General features: G+C 37.7%; 1 protein-coding gene across 1 annotated transcript; it reads right to left on the reverse strand.

The window, feature by feature from the left end:
* Positions 1 to 269: 269 nt before the first annotated feature.
* Positions 270 to 17,259, reverse strand: LOC123971307 (gamma-aminobutyric acid receptor subunit gamma-3-like). The gene is made up of 4 exons (XM_046050026.1): positions 17,011 to 17,259; positions 16,626 to 16,771; positions 362 to 470; positions 270 to 279 (listed from the first exon to the last, which is right to left on the reverse strand). The coding sequence occupies exons 1-4, from the start codon at positions 17,061 to 17,063 to the stop codon at positions 270 to 272; spliced, it is 318 nt and encodes a 105-aa protein (XP_045905982.1). The 5' UTR covers positions 17,064 to 17,259.
* Positions 17,260 to 19,841: the final 2,582 nt, after the last annotated feature.

The following is a 19,841-nucleotide window of genomic DNA, read 5'->3' on the forward strand; positions in this document are numbered from 1 at the left end:
AATATAGAAATCATCATTCCTTGTCAGGACACATCAGCCTGTCATCCATATTCAAAGAAGTTGAGTTTGAGCAAAAAAGAAGAAAAGGAAGAAAGGAGAAATAAACCACAATAGACATAGAAAAGAATAAAGTGCAGAAAGTATTTAAATTTGTAACGGACTTGTCATGGAGTTTGAAGACTTCACCTTTTCGTACCTTTGTGTGAACTGTTAAACAAATGGAAAACAGCATTCCAAATGCAGATTCATTGTGTCTGTCCTTCCCAAGGTTAACTCTCCCTGTTTACAAAAGACTTAAATTTTTAATGAGTTGAGAAGACTTCCACTTATGTAAAGCATCAAACTGATCAATTGTTTTGACCTCTGTTGGCCTGCATGTGATCCTGAGTGGGTTTGGATCTTCCCACCACATCCTCTGCTGAATGGCTCCTCAGTCAGGAAGATAATCCACCTTTGATTTTTCAATAATTCTTCATTACCAAACACAAAAAAAAGGTACATGTCAGGGAGTAGGTGTTGCCTACACAGCATATTATCTGGTTAGTAACACAACGAAGAGAAGATAATGCTCTTCTTTGAATTCTAAACAGTATGACGGCATATTAGGGCTACTGCAAAGTACAAAAAATAAAAACGGAGGTGCAGGTGGTGGGTAATTTTTCCGAGAAAAAAACTCAACATTTCAGAGATTAAAGACTTACATTTACGAGAACAAAAACTCTGATATTACATATTAAGAGACAGAAGGACTTCACTAACAGATAAATCTGCCTAAAGTATGGAAGCCCATTCCACCAGGAAAGGGAAAAAAATTAACAACTAACATTTGTTAGTCAAATCTCTGAAACAAAGTCAATATTATGAGTTACTGTCACAATTATGAGATCCAAATTTTATAATTCTTCTTATCTTGTAATTATGACTTTATAACTCAAAATGTCAATTATCCCATCACAAAGTTTACCTTATCATCTCATAAATTAACTTCATAAGTAAAGATTATGACTTTCTATAATAATTTTGACTTACTCATAATACGATAAAAGTAAGTCAAACTTTTGCCTTTGCATCTCAACAAGTTTGACTTACTGTGAGTGTATTTACTTTTACATTGCATACCATAACATTTCTTCCGTGCTGTGAAAGAATAAAATTTATCATCGATCTATTACATGTTACTTTATTTTCCTTGAATACACTAAGCCTAATGAGCAAAGTAGGTTTATCATTGTCTACTTTCTCGAACTAGGACTTGTTTATTTGTCTCTCCCATCTCTGGACTAACTGCTCTCCACTGCTGCACTTTTGTATTCATTAATCACATAAGCTAGCAGGAATTCCCGATGACATAACGACAAGTTGCAGCCTATTCTTGGTTGCCGTCGACGTCGAGCTGCAGCATAATGACTTATGGCATAAAGACTTCAACTTCTCCTCTCAGTGTTCATGCTCATTACTAGAGGAAATGCCAAGGGCTCTGAAATATTCAAAAAGCAGAACAGATCACCTCCCTCTGGCTAACTGTACCTCGGCCGATCATCTGTCACCCAGTAAGTAGCTAGACGCCAAAGCTAGTTTAAGGAGGGCTCTTTAATTAATCTGTGGGGAAAATAACTGCACCTAAAACTGGATTTAAATATTAGTGTATTTAACACTTTTCATCCATCTCTTCTTGCAAGTACAAATGGAGTAAATCTGTCATATTCAAAACACAGGTACAATACCCTGTTGTTGTTTACATAAATGTATTGTTAATGCAATAAAAAATCCAATTATTGACATACTACACTCTTGTTGCCCTAGATAGCATCATGGCATCTTCATCAAATAGCAGATAACTACTGAGTCTTTGAGGCCCTACCTTATTATTTCACAAACGGGAGATAATGAGTATTTAAGAGGCAAAGCACCAAAGGAACATGGGTAAGAATAGATTTTGTAAACTACTTTCATTTTTACAATAAAAGTATGTGGAAGCCTATTAAAAAAGATTTTTGTATTTGCCCATTGAGAGACATCACTGAAAGAAACGTATCAGCAAATATTTCTCCTCTGGGTTCCTCCGGTCAAGCCAACTCCATCAAACATTATGTGGTCAATTTTAGCTAATTCCTTTGGCTGACATTTGACTTTGGTAAAAATCTCATCTGCAAAGTTGATCGAGTGTTTATCAGAATCTTTTGCATGCCCTTAATAAGGATTTATCCTATCCCAAATAAACGTATACTGAAACAGGAAGTGAAGTACGCCTATACTGCTTTTCCCCATCATGATCAAAATGTACTCAGTAGACAATCAGTGTCTCCATTATCCTGCTAGCTTAGCAGTGGTATAGATAGACGGTGGAGTGTTTGAAGAAAATGACACTCTAGTGTACAGTAACAGATATATAACATAGAACATGCTCCAACATTGTTTGACATGTTTTTATTAGATCCCATTATATTATAGTTCTGTAGACTGTGCAGAACTACAAAGTTGGGAATGTAACCAGTCAATAAAAACCTTGTGCATGAATTATTCTACAATCCTCACACACCTCGCTTGATAGTGACTGACTGAGCTTCAACATTTGAAGAACAAAACTCCTTTTCCCCAACAATGTGACATGCAGCTCTGATTATTTAGTGTGAACAAAACATTCAGTGTGTAAGGCACATCAATCTATCACTGTCATCTGCTGAGCTGAGTCTGACAGATTCTGACAGCATCTTTTGTAACCAACTTAGTTACTAGGTGATGAAAAGCCCGTCATTTTTCTCTATGAAAGGTAGAGTTTGAAACAGACACATCATTTTTATTTCCTTTTTCAGACCGATGTTCTTCTGTTATTGCCATGCTGCTTTGAAAGCCTATTATAATACTGAGATCGTGTCAGCTTTTAACTGCTTTCGTCATAACACTATACTATGCACAATGGAGAGAGAAAAAAACACTGTTAAAAAAAAAAAGCTAATTGTAAGGGGATTTTCTTAAAGTCCATCAGTAAGCTACACATGTACTCACTGAACTGGAGCTACACTTTTCATGTTAAAAGTTCTAATCCCTAAGGCATTAAATCAAACCCCAATTTCGACACTATTCATGGTCAGCGTGTTTTCAATATGCAATATTCATTTAATGTATATACATTCTGTTATTATTTCTCTCTATATATGTAGTTTTTATTGCAATCGGCAGGGTCCGCCATTCCCGTGCTGGATTTAAAGTGCCTACCTCCGCATAAGAGATTTATAGGAAACAATGGAGCATGTGTTACTGTTTGTAATTTTAGAGTGATTTGGTATTGCTCTATGTAGCACTGAAATGCCAGGCAGGAAAACTATCGCGAGAATGGCATAATGCTTTATGACGCCACATCATACAGATGCCGAGCTGGCCTTGTTGCTGTTGGACAAGTAAGTAATAACTTATTAGCACACTCGAACGTTGGTAACGTTACTTTAAGCGCTGTGAATGAGACTTTCTAGCTTCGTTGGCTAGTCAGCATGGTTAGCTTTGACCACGATAGTTCATCCAAAATGCATCTATAAAGTAGGGATGAAACGATTACCGGTTTAACGGTAAACCATGGTAAAATTCTCGACGGTCATTATTACCGTACACATTTTAATTACCACGATAACCGGGTATGGTTAACCGCGCTATTATAAACTCACGGCAAACACTGTCCAGCGTCTCCTAGTGTTGTGTAGTTCAAAGAATGTTTCGTTCATAAGACCTAATTGTGTGTATGACTCGGGAGGAACGGGTTGTCTCAGTGAGTGATTCATTCATTTTCACGCATGTGTGAAGGATCTTGGACTCTTATGTTCACTCATCACACGGCAGCTGCATGGGCTCCGTCAGCACAGGAAACAGAACTGATTAGTTCACGACTCTCAACTGAGGGTCTCTAGGTCTGAGTCGACGACTCGTTCAGTGCTCTCATGGGTCCTCCTCAATCTTTCGTTCACTCGGCAGGCTGAGTGGCTGCCAGCACCGGAGAATGAGAGGCAGGTTGGCTGTCAGGTAACAGTCACTGGACTGACATTATATCTAATATCTATTTTGTGACATTTAATAAAGCATAATGTTATTACAGCGCAGTTGTGTTGTGCTAAGTTATAGTTTTAACACAGCTGCACCGTAACTTTAGTCCTGCTAGTGTTTAACATTACAGCTAACAGCTAATGAGAGTTGTTCTGGGTCCACTTCAGAGCCCTGACAGGATTCTACTGGGAGCCGAATTACCTCCGAGGTCGTCTCCTCTCCAAAACAAACAGACGGTCATTAAAACATTAAAACACAGCCACATAGCAACGTTAGCATTAGCCCTATAAACAGCTAACAGCTGATCCAGGTCCGCCACAGAACGCAACGTAACTTTTCCTTTTTATTTACCAACAGAGCCGTGCTGTTGTTCCACAGCTCGTGATGGGTGAACAACCTGCAGTGTTTGAGAACGATGTGCTCACGAGTGTTTCTCTGTCTGCAGAATCAGGACCTGATGTGGCCCATTCTGCGTCCAGACCTGCCAAACTGCTGCGTTTATATGTGTTTATTTCTCTGTTCCGCTCTCTGTGCTGGAGTTCTTTAAGAACTTGGTGGCTTGATCCAGATTATTATTAAATTGGTTGAATTTTAATAAGAGTGTGTTTATTCATATAGTGTATCAAGCTTATTACTTCAATATATTTACTGCAAATCTGATATTAATATTTTAATCATGGATAGGGACGTTAGGCTGCTGCATGAATGAGCACTTTAGAGATAATGATAGTAATTATATACATAAGCCTTTATATGGCTGGTCTGGTTATATACTCGGGAAAGATTGTGAAAATGGAAGGATTTAGCCGAAGTAGTAGTGATTACATATTGACAACATATTTCTGTGGTTTTTACATGGTTTGAATTTGGTTGTGGGCCCAGGGGGGTTTATATAATGATAATATACAGTAATTAAGTGGTGAATTTGTGCATTATACTTTGTCAAATAAAGCAAGCCAGGCAGCCTTCCGTGTTTGAGAACGGCGCTGTTTTTTAATGAGAGCCCACTAGAGGGCTGCAATAACCAGCCTAGTTCAAATGAACGAAATGACTCAAAAAAAGATTAGTTCATTTTGAATTTGAATGAACGAGTCTGTCAAAAGACTCGAACTTGCCATCACTAGCGTCTGCCAGAAGCAGAACTTTTAGCTTTGGTTTGTCTCTCTGACTTGCTAACAGCATGTAAACTGAAGCTCTCAGTGTTGCTACTCTTGTAAAAACGCTACACGATGAGTCTATTCGTCCACTGCACATGATAACACATTACGCATTTTAGTCAACCAACCAGCATTTCTAGAAACGCTACTGATTGCTCTGTATTTATGTCAGTCTTGAAAATGCACACTGATGATTTTCATATGTTTGCAAAACGTATTTGCTGTTAATTTATTTTTTATGCAAACAAAATGGCAATTGTATTTGTAGTTTTCAATATAAAACTTTTCAGTGTGTGTGTAAGTACATTTTAATCTTTTTCGGCACATTTTTACAATACCGTGATAATACTGATAACCGTGATAATTTTGGTCACTATAATCACGATATGAAATTTTCATACCGTTTCATCCCTACTACAAAGACATGACAGACATTAGTCTATTTAACGTTTCCTGAACAGTGGCCAATTTATTTAAAAATTTCTTCTTTGAAAGTTTCTTTTTTAAATATCCCTCTCTTGTACACATTAAATGTTACACCATAATACCACATACAGGCAGACATGACGCAACTCACAAACTCAGTTCAGTGTGTGGACAGTCTCAACATCATCGGCACAGGTACCACTTTACATTCTAGCCATGTGGTGGAAATGCCCCTTGTTGTTTAACTATGGGGCATTACAAGCTTTAAAAAGTCACATTCATTAATACTCAAGAGGACAAGGTCAAACGACTTTAGTACACCATCTGCCATCAAAGGGCCAGCACCACAACAAATGGCTTTCTAATTTACTTATCTATGGTTTGCGGTCAGGGGAATAAAAAAAAACAAAGCTAATTGCCAACATCCTATTTATCACTGCTTCTTTGAAATTATCCATACAAGTTAATTTAGTCAGCTTTGGCTGGGCGACCAGGGAGGAATACAGATCTGTGATATACAACAGAATAAGAATTTGATTCAGTTCACTTTCTATGATTTGATATTTTCCAGCTTATAGTGTTCTACAATGTAAACATAATTCATTATAAAGTTGGACAAAGTTGGATAAAACTGGACAACTGGCCATTTCCATACTTTTTTAGATACATAAGGTTATAGAAAACTTAAATAATACAATGACAGTAATAGTTTGAGTTGATTATGAATCAATAATCAATATTTCTACATTAACCATGGATCATGTGGCTACTTGTATGTGAAAGTTGTGATGAACATAGAGATAATTATCACCAGACTGCAGCTCGCCTCAGCTTTATAGCATCTTTTGGTTGTGTTTTGGTTTTATGGCTCTCAACTTTACCGTTTTCTTTCAGTCTCTCCACTCTCATAGCGTTGTTTTCGGCCGCAGCAGGCAGCTGTTTTTTAGCATAAAAGCTCTAAAAACCCACTGTACACTACCTGCCCTGCACCAAACTGCAGACTATCCCAGTTAGCTACTAGCTGGTAAACATAGCAGAGTGGCCAGACATACGAATGCTAATGCTGCTCTGTATCTGCTCTGTAAATAACGGTTTGCTTACAGTTTTTGTTGATCGCTTCGGGACTATTATCGTAAGTATTTGGAAAAATTTCACAACTCATCACACTTGTAACACAGCCAGTCTCTCATTCAAAACGTGACACTGTGCATTCATTTGGATTGTAAACATCTTTCACCACACAAGCCATTAATTAATTAGATTAAATTAATTCAAAATATGTTTCTCGTGAAATGTCACAAGAACAAAAGGTTTAATCACCAAAACACAACGTAAGGATTTATTTTCAGTTTCATCATTTTAACTATCAGCCATTAATTAATTAGATTAAATTAATTCAAAATATGTTTCTCGTGAAATGTCACAAGAACAAAAGGTTTAATCACCAAAACACAACGTAAGGATTTATTTTCAGTTTCATCATTTTAACTATCAGCCATTAATTAATTAGATTAAATTAATTCAAAATATGTTTCTCGTGAAATGTCACAAGAACAAAAGGTTTAATCACCAAAACACAACGTAAGGATTTATTTTCAGTTTCATCATTTTAACTATCAGCCATTAATTAATTAGATTAAATTAATTCAAAATATGTTTCTCGTGAAATGTCACAAGAACAAAAGGTTTAATCACCAAAACACAACGTAAGGATTTATTTTCAGTTTCATCATTTTAACTATCAGCCATTAATTAATTAGATTAAATTAATTCAAAATATGTTTCTCGTGAAATGTCACAAGAACAAAAGGTTTAATCACCAAAACACAACGTAAGGATTTATTTTCAGTTTCATCATTTTAACTATCAGCCATTAATTAATTAGATTAAATTAATTCAAAATATGTTTCTCGTGAAATGTCACAAGAACAAAAGGTTTAATCACCAAAACACAACGTAAGGATTTATTTTCAGTTTCATCATTTTAACTATCAGCCATTAATTAATTAGATTAAATTAATTCAAAATATGTTTCTCGTGAAATGTCACAAGAACAAAAGGTTTAATCACCAAAACACAACGTAAGGATTTATTTTCAGTTTCATCATTTTAACTATCAGTGAATCAAGTAACAGACAATGCTAGATACATGCTTACTGAAAGTAGTATGCTACAGTAATGTAAAAAAGACAGATTACACAGTTTTCACATTAGGCAATACACTTTCATTACCCAACATTTACAGAATTTATCACTTCCACAATATCTATCCTATATGTACAGGTGCTGGTCATATAATTAGAATATCATCAAAAAGTTGATTTATTTCAGTAATTCCATTCAAAAAGTGAAACTTGTATAATGTATACATTCATTCCACACAGACTTTTTATTTTGATATCTGATATCTTTTCATGTTCATACTTTTCAGTTGGCAAACATTTCTAAAAATCCTTTTTCTTTATTGGTCTTAAGTAATATTCTAATTTTCAGAGATACTGAATTTTCATTAGTTGTCAGTTATAATCATCAAAATTAAGGAATGAACACTTGAAATATATCAGTCTGTGTGGAATGAATGTATACATTATACAAGTTTCACTTTTTGAATGGAATTACTGAAATAGATAAAAACTTTTTGATGATATTCTAATTATATGACCAGCACCTATGATCAAGATGTCATCAATGAAGATATTGCCTCCAATCATTGATGCAAAAAACAAACTTTTATTGCAACATATTGGTTTGTCTAATCAAATGACTCTGAGCCTGTCCTATCTGCTCCATGTTACAGTAAATGGAATTGCCAGTGTTCACACCACCTTTTACAGTATATAGTTGCCCGCTGAGTTTACCATCACATGAAATTAGCAATGTACAGATGGTAATCGATAATGATGGTAATCATCGGTAATAGATGGTGTAGTGTATTTTAAAGTATTGTACATACTGTAATCATTGCAGTAGCTCTGAATCCCACTGAGGTCACATGAAAATGATTATATATTAAGCAAATGTTTCAGCAATGATCAATTAGGAACAACAAGCATAGTGATAGTAAACTGTATTTTAACAATAGATACGAAAATCTTATTCAAAGTTGCATGTACTTTGTATGAACTTAATGTATTTCAATGCAAAACATGTCTTTCTGCATGTTTTTGTTGTACTCAGTCAATGTAAGATGTACTTACAGTTGTGAAAAAGGTCTTTTTTTTTGATGGTCTGTAGTGTTTTTTGAGTGTAATCTTTCCAAATACTAGCGACAATAGTACCAAAGCGATAAACAAAAACTGGAACGTTAACATGTGATAATGTGTCGGCTTGTTTCCACTGCCTCCAAGTGGCAAAAAACTCCATCTGCTGATGAAGATGATGTGATATATCCAGATAATGCTGAATTCTGAATGTTCAATGACTATCTGTTAATATTGTTTTGATAAAGTGTCACACCCTCTGTCCCTGCCCCTTCTTCAGCCTAGCCGGGAGCCTTCCTTTCACTGTCTTTTTGTGTGTTGTGTTTTATTGCAGGAGTGGAGGTGTGCAGGTGTTTGGCAGCAGCTGCAAATCATCTTCAATCTCCTCTGCTTTAAATACTAGGCTTCTACTCTACCACGCCACCAGATTCGATTCGGCTTCACAGTTAGTCTCGGTCCAGCCCTTATTACCATGTTTACTATTTTGACCTCCTTCTGCCAGCAGTTACTCCTGGTCTGATTCCAGCCTGCGTCCCATGCCTGCTCACCTGGGAACCTGCACTGGATGACCGCATCTCTTCCAGGCTCATTGGTTAGTATTAGTATTAATAACGTAATGAAGAACAAAGTCCCGAAGATGAAAAAGCTAATTTGCTCGACTTGAATTGTAATTGTGCTGCTGAGCATTCTATGACTCTAAAATATCTCTGTTATTTTAGTTCATGGAGTCCATCAGTGTGCAGAGACACTGCATAGTCCCATTTAAGTTTTCTTCACTGAGACCTTTTCTTTTTATCACGTGATTTATCAACATAAATTCTTGGGGCGGTACACTGTCCGTATGTCACTAGATGCTTCTGAAATATCTTCAACTGATTACACTGACTTATGTTTGTACATGCTTCAAGAGGCAGAGGAGTAAGAGCATTGATTGAGGCAAATAAAAGCACCTGAAAGTGGCCACAGGGTGAGAGGAAGTACAAAAAACCCAGATGTATTCCATGTGAGAGGAGAGTGAGAGGTTAGGGTTATTTATTGGAGTCAAAGTGACACATGGAGAAACTGACGCAGAGAAAGTGGCACTTAGGATGTGAGAGAGGGATCAACTCTCCCAGGACATCATCAAAAGGTCTTTCCCACCGCTCAGTGTGTAAAGGCATCTATGTCTGCCCCTCAGTGACATCCTGTGTACCAGTAATATTTGTTCTTTCCAAAACAAAACAACAGAGTTTACTATCCATTGTAACAGGTGTAGTATACATGCTAAAACTACATTAGGACTGGCCCTAAATTGTAATCTGAAGCTGAAGGTTTTTCATCTGTTACTGACGCTGTCCTTAACTTTGTGATTGCGTATCCATAACTCTGATAAATTGTTTTGTTGAAACGTAGACAGATATTTTATAATGTTTTTTACAATAAATCAGGCTGCTTGGCAACTTGCTGGCAAATTTGAAACCTTTTTTGCTGTATTAATTACCAAACAGGGCCGTCGACCCTTGGGGACACACTGGAATCTAGGTCCACTGTGTGGCAATTCATGTGTGGTTTTTTGATTAATTGCAGATGTGTTTGGTGCTGTAATATGCCCCACTAAAGCACAAAATAAACTGAAATGACAATAGCCTTAAAGGAATTATATTATCAAGCATGCAAAATACACATATTTGCTTTCTTGCCAAGAGTTAGATATGTAGCTAGAGCAAGCAGGTGATTAGATTAGCTTGGAATAAAAAGTGGAAACAGCTAGTTTATTCTGACTAGCAGCACATCTAAGGCTTACTAATTAACAGCAACAGAAATTTAAAGAAAACAAGCTGTGGTTTTATGGGGAGTCTAGTGCTTTCTTAGTGAACAGCGTCTGGGTGCAGTAACTTCATGGAGTTTTATAATTACTCGAGATTCCAGGAAGTCACTGCACCCAGGCTTTGGGCACCAAGAACAAGTAACAGCACATAAATCCCAGTTAAACTCCCCCTGCTTCCAGTCTTTGTGTTAAAGGTGCAGTAGAATGCTCATTGTCATACCTGTATTTAGAGTTTCCACGAGGAAATGTTTACATGCTTCAATGTTTAAAAAACGCATTATATTTCTCATACTGTCCATTCCTTGAGCACATCTTTTCACCCTCTTTCTGAACATTCTGTGTTCGAAACAGAAGGCAGTTGCCTCGCTGCCTCGCTACCGTAGTAGACAGCTTCCTAAGAAGGCATCACTTTCAAATGAAGGCATCTCAGTTAACATTGGTTTCGAACAGCCTTCTAGCATGCTGTCTTGCGTGACGCTAGTCTTAGCATCAGCTAACTAGCTATTGAAAAGGCAAATGGCTAACAGACGCCTCAGAAATCATACTTAACAAACTTGGTTGGTTTCAGTCACGGGCTAATGTGATAGTTCAGTGTTAAGTTCTCGCCAACTTTTCAAAAATTGTAGCGAGAAAACTACTAAAAACTTTTAAAGATGTATTTGTCAACGTGTTTGTCCACCGTCTTGACCATTGTTCGTAAGCAGCAGCAGCCACAGCCGTACTGGTTTATGGGTAATAGGCAGCATGAAGTCACCATCGATGCTACGTTACAGGGGCAGTTTGAAGTCATCTTACGAGACAGAAAGAGATCGTTTCAGCCTGTTAGACACCTTCTGAGACACCAGTTTAGCCCGTTTCGAACACAACGTCTGTTTTAGCTCCTGTCTCCTGGGCCACCCTCCCTGAAAGCTCACTTGCTTCTGATTGGCCAACTTCCCCTAAAATGGGCGGGGCTTCGCAGCACTGCACAGAATCAAGGCCTGTTATGAGAGACTAGAGGTGTGTCTCATTTCACGCCCTTCCGTAAAGTTGAGCGTGGAACGCTGGACACTTCTCACCCTCAACAGCCACCATCAGGGGCATTTCCAGGCTCTTAAAACATTGGAGTCTTAGCCCAGCCCAGAAATCTTTCATGTTTTCACCTGTTTTCACCCTCCCCAGCCTACCAAAAGTAGGCCTAAAGCAACAGTAAATGACCTCTACTTGTACCATCTACAAAAAAAACCAAAAACGCACAGTAACTTCAACTGTCTCATTTTCTGTTGCTACCTGCAAACTGAACCTTGTCTTCTACATTTTAATTATTAAATATCATAGGTCATATAAATACATTTATTATGATTATTATAATTACTACTGATAATAATTAACACTAAACACAAAACACAACATTCAGGTCACATGTGACAATTCAAAATATAAAAATATAGTTTAATATAATGCAGTAGGCCAGTGGTCGGCAATAGGCGGCCCCCGGGCCAGAACTGGCCCGCCAACAATAATGCAGCACGTGCTTTATTGTGAGCATGTGCAAAAGTGTCCTTATAATTAATTTGTTAAACAAGGGAGAGAAAAAATATCTGCAGTTATTTGGAATCAACCTTACAACCTTCCTAACGGGAGTCCTGCACAGTACCAATTGTCATGTTATTCTCTCGCTACTTTGAGGCAGACTGTTTGTGTAGCAAATATATTGACAAGAAACTGACCAACATTTTGGTTACAGTGCTTGCTTCTTTTTTTTTTAAATTGCTTTAATTTTATATAATTCTTATAATTTTATTATAATTCTTATTTATGCATAAATATATTATACAGCTGCTCTGCCTCAAAATTTACCGATTTACAGAGTACTAGCTACACTAGCTAAGTTAGCTACACAGTTAGCTGTGCAGCTAGCCGTCCTATTCATAGTTTTCACATGACGTCACGTTCCAAGGAAAACGCTTACATGGAGGGCTAGAAAGACGTTATTTTCCGATGCCTGCCAACCAATAAGCAAGTGATACACTGTTACTTTGAGTTGCTGGAAATGCTAGATGGTTGTTGTGCTTTCGGATGCACTAATCGAGGTGAAGAGAAGCCTGGGCTGTGGTGAGGGATTCCCCATTAGGTAAACATAAACATACCACAGTCGAGCAGCGGCATGGACCTGGCGGTTTTTAATGGTAGAAATGCAGCAGCGGATGCTGTAACGTTATATGGATCAGATATGCCCGACACTTGCAGTTTGTGTTCATATCTTTCTTTTTCTTAAGTTGAAAGGTGATCCAAACAAAATTTGAGTGCTTTAGCGGCGTCTCTACGGGGAGTCACGGTGTGAGCCGCTATGTTGGTCTGTTGTTTTGCCCTCCAGGTCCCCACGCACGTGACTGAAAACTATGATGATTCTGCCCAGAATGGAAGCTTGCTGCTCTGGGGATGTGTTTGTGTTTACACCTCTAACATTAGTACAGAAGATTTGGACCGCTGGTTCAGAGCCAGCTGAAAACAGGAGCTACTGTTAGCAACAGCTAGCAGTTAGCAAATCACATCATAAATCACAGAGTTGAGGCAGAGCAGCCAGAGAACATCAAGGAGGGAAAACCAGAAAATATTTCCCTTTCCTTCACAACCGTAAAAGCACTATGAGCTAATATATACTCCATGGCAACCGGCAGCGCTTGTAGAAGCAGCAGCTGGTAGTTCCTTCAAACTTTGCTACACTTTTGTTTTCTATCTGTTTTTTCTCCGGCTTTATTGCCAAAACATGTGTTATCTCTGACATAAATATAGTCATTGGAAGATAAAGACGGGGTTTTTGGATTCAAGAGCAGCAGAACAGACCGGACCAGGCGCCACGACGGGTGTTGTGATCGCTCAGAGGAGAGGAAAGCCAGGAGAGGAGCCATGCTGGCCCAGCTTGGACTTAATTCTGCTCCTAAAATGGGACTCATATTGACCAGACAACAGAATTCAGAGACTGTGCACATCACACGCAGGTATGATGACACAGGTATGTGACATCATACCTGCGCCATCCCGGATCAAGCACTACGCAGGTGGTCCATGTTCCGAGCTGTCAGCGCAAGACGAGATGAGAGGAGGTGGACTGTGTTTTTTACATCGATTATGCTTGGTGCTCAAACGCATTCAAGATGGACTCTGTTTCCCAAGTGTCAAACTGTTTATTGCGAAGATGAAACTTTCATATTATCATCAAATTCAAAAAATGCACTGTGGAATGTTTAGGGTGTATACGTGTCTGTATTTTTATATATAAATAACTGTATGTATAGTTTTATTTTATGTTACCATATTTTGATATAGGCCTAGACTTAATTACATGTTGTGTGTGTAGCATGAAGGAAGTCCAAATTTTGTTTTGTTATGCAGCCTTGTGCTGTATAATAACTAATAAACAACCTTATACCTACTAGTGAATGTGAGTTCACTCCTTTTAGCTCTGTTTTTGGTCTTCACCGACTCCTGAGGGAAATATCTGCCTCTGTAGCAGCTAAGTGCTGCACTATGTTCACCAGGTAGTCGCTAACTGTGTCTGTCAGGTTGGTGCTAAGCAGGTAGTGTATAGTTTGTTTATCAGAGATTTTGTTTGCTTTAAACTGTGTCTGGAAACGACCAAACGAGAGGGGTGAGTGAACCAAATAACAAAACCTTCAGTTAAAAGATTTCATAGAGCTGAGGGGAACTGCAGAACTGGGTCACTACAAGTGATCACTTTCACATTACACATGATCATTTGATCTATTTTTATGAAATAAATAGTGATTATAACAACTTTAAAGATACAGTCTCGTGTATCAGCATGAATGAGTAAGGCTACATTATGTATACTAAACTCTTAACAAAAAACAAGTACACCAGCAACAGCCAGATTAATCACTGATCACTGATCATGCACTTGTGCATGCACACTTGCAAATGAACACATAGATAGGGGAATAGATACATCTAGAAAAACATACGTACATATTTATAAAGTCTACGCGCATGCATGCACATGGACACACACGCTTATAATCATAAGCACATACACATATGCAACACATGTTAATGACTGTGATGTGGCTGTTGTGCAATCATGTAAGAAATGTTGCTATTTCTTACGTGCTTTTTGTTCTTGACTGGGGTGTTTAGTAATGGTGATATGTTGTGATCTTTTTTAAGCAGAGGAGCCTAACCAGGGACAGGGGTAGCAAATTAGTCAGGGCTAGAACACTATATGCAACACATCTGTTTCATGTTCCAATGTATTTTCCCTGTCTCTAAAACACACACACAAAAGAAATAAGATAAGGGGTGAGTTTTTAAATACTGATGAAACAATTAACAGAGGAAGTGATTCAGATACTAGCTGGGCTACCACTTCATCAGTGATAGACACTACAGAATCTCTATAAATACATCAAGTCATGATGAAACCTTTAGTGCTAAAGACAGGTGAAGCAGTGCATTCCAGTCTCAAGGTTGTTGAAACCAGGTCCACTCTGAGCTGTGGGAACTGTGGTTCATCAGTTCTTTTGTTTTAACCAAAATATAAGTTACATATAGCTTTTAACTAATATCTCTCAAGGAACAAGTCATGGAAACATTTTACATGAAGTCGCTATTACACATCCATTATAACTCATCTTGTAGGTTATGACCGTCATACTATTTCTTCCTCTAGGAAACAGAAGCAGAACCTGGTTAAAGGAACCAAGTGTGAATATTGGCTCTACATGACCCAACACACATATTCTCAGATCCTCTCACACTGTATGTGACATGAGAAAATACAACATGCACGAGGGTCTGGGAATTGCAGAACTCTTCACATATCTCTCCTGCACTCAAAGTTTCAACCTCCAAATGTAATTTATATTCATGAGGATATGCTGATGAGTTACATCTTGCCCTTTGTGGCTGTAGGTCAGTAAGTAGCAAACAGCTGAAAAACTGGGGGATTTTCGCCTTGCTTGAAACCAACAACCAAGGACTGAATGTCCCAGTGACGTGCAGCCTTGTAAAACTCTTTTACCTACATTTTACCTTTCTTCTAAAATCTTTTTGACACAAAATATTTCCATACGTCGCATTACATATATACTATACTATCTCCCTATTGATTTTTTTCTTTAACCTTGTAAAATTCCGTTTTTGAATCATTACCTCAAATTATAAGTGGGTCAAAAATGACCTTATAGGGGATGAATGGTACTCAACCATTCATCCTTATCTCAGTCTTGTACACAGTACATTTATTGTGACTGCACAGAACTGGTTATTAGCATTGCCACTCATTTTACACAGCAAGACAAATACATTGACAGCTGTTTTACATTGCATTTACACTTATTACTTACTTACAAATATATGAAGGGGTATTTGCAATTATAATTAAATAAGCCTACTTAATTAGCTAGCTTACATTACTATAGTTGTGGATTAATTAACAAAATAAATAGTAGCTATGTAGCTTAATTTAGTAGCTAAGTAGCACAATTTTTTGGAGAGACAGACTCTATTGGTCATCTTGATAAATGGATGATAGTTTACTAGGTGGTAGATGACATAGTGTTCACAGTTTTTTGACAGCAAACCCTTGAGGATGTCACTGAGGAGCATAGAATGAGGAGAAGACTGGAGGCATGCACTCTTACACTGCATGATTTTTGCATGATGTTATTAATGATTTATGGTGTTTATATTTTTATTAAGTGTTAGCCCATCCAGTTAATGACTTATTTGTTCTACTTTAATTACAAGCGACTCTTAAAACTGACAGACACTGCTCATTTAGCAGATTATAATGCCAATTGAATCTGCAGGTTTACACAGGTCACCTCAGGGTGTGTGATTAGCTGTGCCCAACGCTGGCAGCATTTATCTGTGCCAATTAAATTACATAGCTGATTTACATCTTTGAATGTCACGGTTTTATAGTCTGCACCTGGTTAGGTGCAACAAATCTCTGCTCTGTTGCCAAAACATGACAATGACTGAAACAAAAGAGTCAATTACCTCCGATGTCCGGTCGCAGTTTCTTATCATATTCTTTCAGTAAATTGTTGAGGATATTCGTGGCATCGGTTTCCTGTGATTTAGGAGCCAGCATTTGGTTCACAGTGACATCCTCGTAGTCCTCCTCGTACTCGATTGTTAGAGAGCTGTAAAGGTGACATGAAAGAAGGCGAAGCCATGTAGTGTATTCTGCAGACTGCATGAACACAATGTCAGCGTCATTGAGAGTCCTTCAGATGAACTTAGAGCTAAGCATGAAGTTTTCTTCACGAAACAAGTGACAAACAGCTTATGGGAGCTTAAGTTTATCTTATCCAACGTCCCTGAACATACACATCCCCCCCCCGCTTTTTAGAGCTGTTTGAAACAAAAGTACGCCACTTACCATGTATGAAGGACAGACAGGAGTGAGACGTAAGCCAATAATTTGGGTGGCATGTTTCTCGCAGGTTGACAACAAGTAGCCCGGAGATGTGGCAGAGAACGGCGCGTGTCGGTGTCTGGACACGGTGGTCACAGCTGCTCAGAGGATACAGCGAGGGAAAAGCTCCTCATAGTTTGTAATCCAAAAGAAATTTCACTCATTGTTAAAACCAGGCGTTTTTTGTTTTAAATCCTTCCCCTCAGGCGTCTTTCAGACGAAGGTGCAGCTTCCCACTTGTAAGGTTGCAGATTGCGGACACTGCTTGTTTTACGCAGGTGCGCACACTCTGAATGCATCCTCACTAAAAAGCCCTGAATTCATCCTAATACTCCTCCATGGGTAAGTCTGCGTCACTCCACTTTCTTGGGAAGTACTTTGCACTTCCCATAAGAGCTGAAAAACTAAACTGAGACCCCCCAGTGTTTCTTCCTTCCTAATTATTTTGGATAAAATGCCACATAAAAATAAAACCTGCTTTTGTGATTGGATTGAACTGGACTGGAATACTTTGGGAAAATAATTGAATTATAAAGCCTATTATACTGCTAGACAAGGTATACATTTTAACTTTAAAGTAAGAAAAACTGTGTCTTTTATAAATTAGATCCCAGTTACCAGTATTTGCAATTCTTTAAAAAAAAAAGTCAGTAAATAAACTTTTTTTCTTGTTTGTCTTGTTTTTCAAATGCTACTGTTATATTTTTCCATTGATTAATTCATTAATTAAGTAATCTTTTTAGGTGATGCACCTGCAGTTTGAGCATGGATGGTGTGGACATCTTTCTTGTTGGTTGCCACATATTAATTTGAAAGCTTGCATATCAAAGTCCTGCCATAGCTGCCAAATTTTACTAATTGACATGCAGTCTAACACAGCATAAAGCCACCTTTGCTCCAGTATTAGTAATTGTAATTGAGGGCCCTTGAGAGAGGTGAAATGCAGTAAATGAAAATGGCAAGAAATAACACAAATGAGCACACACTGTATTATATAAGGTTATCTTCTGTCAGTATTAGGATATATGAAGTTGTTCCATCTGCAGTCCCTGTAAAGGTTTTCTTCAGCGATTAATGTGACTGGCCCTTGGCCCTTCTTGGCTATCATTTTTAAATGAATGGACATTTCTGTCTAAGCCTCTGTAAAGCACTTTAACTGGAATCAATCCCTCTCTCTGTCGGCCTCTTGTGTTTTTCTTTAGACACACAAAAGATTTTTGAAGGGTAGAAATGAACTGCTGAGATGAATAATCCCTTGAGGAAGGTCAGATACCACAGTATCTCATAAATATAGTTTCATTTGGTTTTGATGGTACCAAATAAGGTGAATTGTGTCTCTACAGCATCAAAGTAAGACTAATAGCGGATCCTCTTTCAGCCTGGCAAAAGCACAAACCACAGCCACCGTAGCAACAAGAAGCTGGACACAGCTACAGGCAGCAGGCTCAATATGCGGTTTAACAGCAGTGTGATCCTCTGATATTGCTCCTGTGTGAAGTCCTGCTTCCTCCTGATAGTTGTGGCTGCCTGCTGTCATCCTCTGGTGGTTACAAAGAGAAATGCAGGAAGTGGAGGGTGCACAGCAGCATAAACAGTACAGGATTTGCAGCGGTGGGAAAATGTAGATTTTTCACTTAAAGTAGGAATTCCATTGTAGAAATACTGTGTGACAGGTAAAAACACACATTTTTACTTAAATAAAAGTACAAAAGGTTCAAACAATGTATATCATATTGGATTAGAGCTTGGGAATGTCCTCCTGGGGATCAAAAAAGTCTTAGTCCTGATTATGTTTTGTAGCATTAACATGAATCTGGAAATTAACTAGTTACTAAAGTTATCAAATAAATGTAGTAAAATGTATATTTGCCTCTGAAATGTAGTGGAGTAGAATGTAAATACTTTGTACAAGTACCTCAAAAGTGCACAATTTGAGTAAATGTACTTAGTTACTTTCCACCAGTGAGGATTTGCACAATAAAGGGAGGGAACCAGAGCAGCAGTATAAACATGATACGAGCTACATCATCCGTCTGAATCAACTAGGACCTTATCGTCTGCCTGTTAACCGGTGAGTCGTGTGCTGCCCACTGCAACCTCAGTGGAAATGATTTTTTATTATATATTGTTTTTACTCTAAATGCAGTCAAACAGTTTATATTCAAAACAAGCTTTATTTTAATGGGTTGATAGTTTTATATTCCAAATAACAATTATCATTTCCCCCCCATGTAATTAAACGTATAGTATTTCTAGTCTTTAATCTTTATTATGATATGTTTTGGATTTTAATTTGACAGATTAATCAACTGAGCAAAATGGAAACCATTTTACACTTAAAATTAACTAATAAAAATAACTAATAATGCTTTTGCCCCCATTATGTTTGATGTATTTATCCACAATTGTCCTTCATATGTTTTGCATTAAGCACATTAAGCCTGGTTTAGTCTGTAAAACTGTGATTATACAGAATAACGGCAGGAATAAAGACCATGGCTGTGCATCTTTGCATACCATCATAATGCTAGTGTAACAAGAAAAAGGAAACATATTGTGACCACAAATAGACACTTTAACAACTCATGGGTTTAAATCTATCATATATATATTTGGGGGTTTTTTAATATAGGAAAGGACAGGGGAAGGTCCCATTTTACAATTGCGTTGTCTGCAATTCCACCAAAGACTTTCAATATGCAAACCTTCTCCTACAAAGAGCTAAACGGACATCCTCATTTTTAACTTTAAACACAAATGCTTAGCTTACATTCAAAGTGTAAAAACCAAATCAC

The sequence above is a fragment of the Micropterus dolomieu genome, linkage group LG05, assembly GCF_021292245.1.
Source record: "Micropterus dolomieu isolate WLL.071019.BEF.003 ecotype Adirondacks linkage group LG05, ASM2129224v1, whole genome shotgun sequence".
NCBI classification, from domain to species: domain Eukaryota; kingdom Metazoa; phylum Chordata; class Actinopteri; order Centrarchiformes; family Centrarchidae; genus Micropterus; species Micropterus dolomieu.

What these genes read in the sequence shown, in the direction of transcription:
- LOC123971307 (XM_046050026.1), bottom strand. Translation starts at nt 17,063, where the DNA reads ATGCCACCCAAATTATTGGCTTACGTCTCACTCCTGTCTGTCCTTCAT. An exon ending in CTGTCTGTCCTTCATACATG is followed by an intron (nt 16,772 to 17,010) that starts GTAAGTGGCGTA and finishes TCACCTTTACAG; the next exon opens with CTCTCTAACAATCGAGTACG. An exon ending in ACTGCGACCGGACATCGGAG is followed by an intron (nt 471 to 16,625) that starts GTAATTGACTCT and finishes TTGGTAATGAAG; the next exon opens with AATTATTGAAAAATCAAAGG.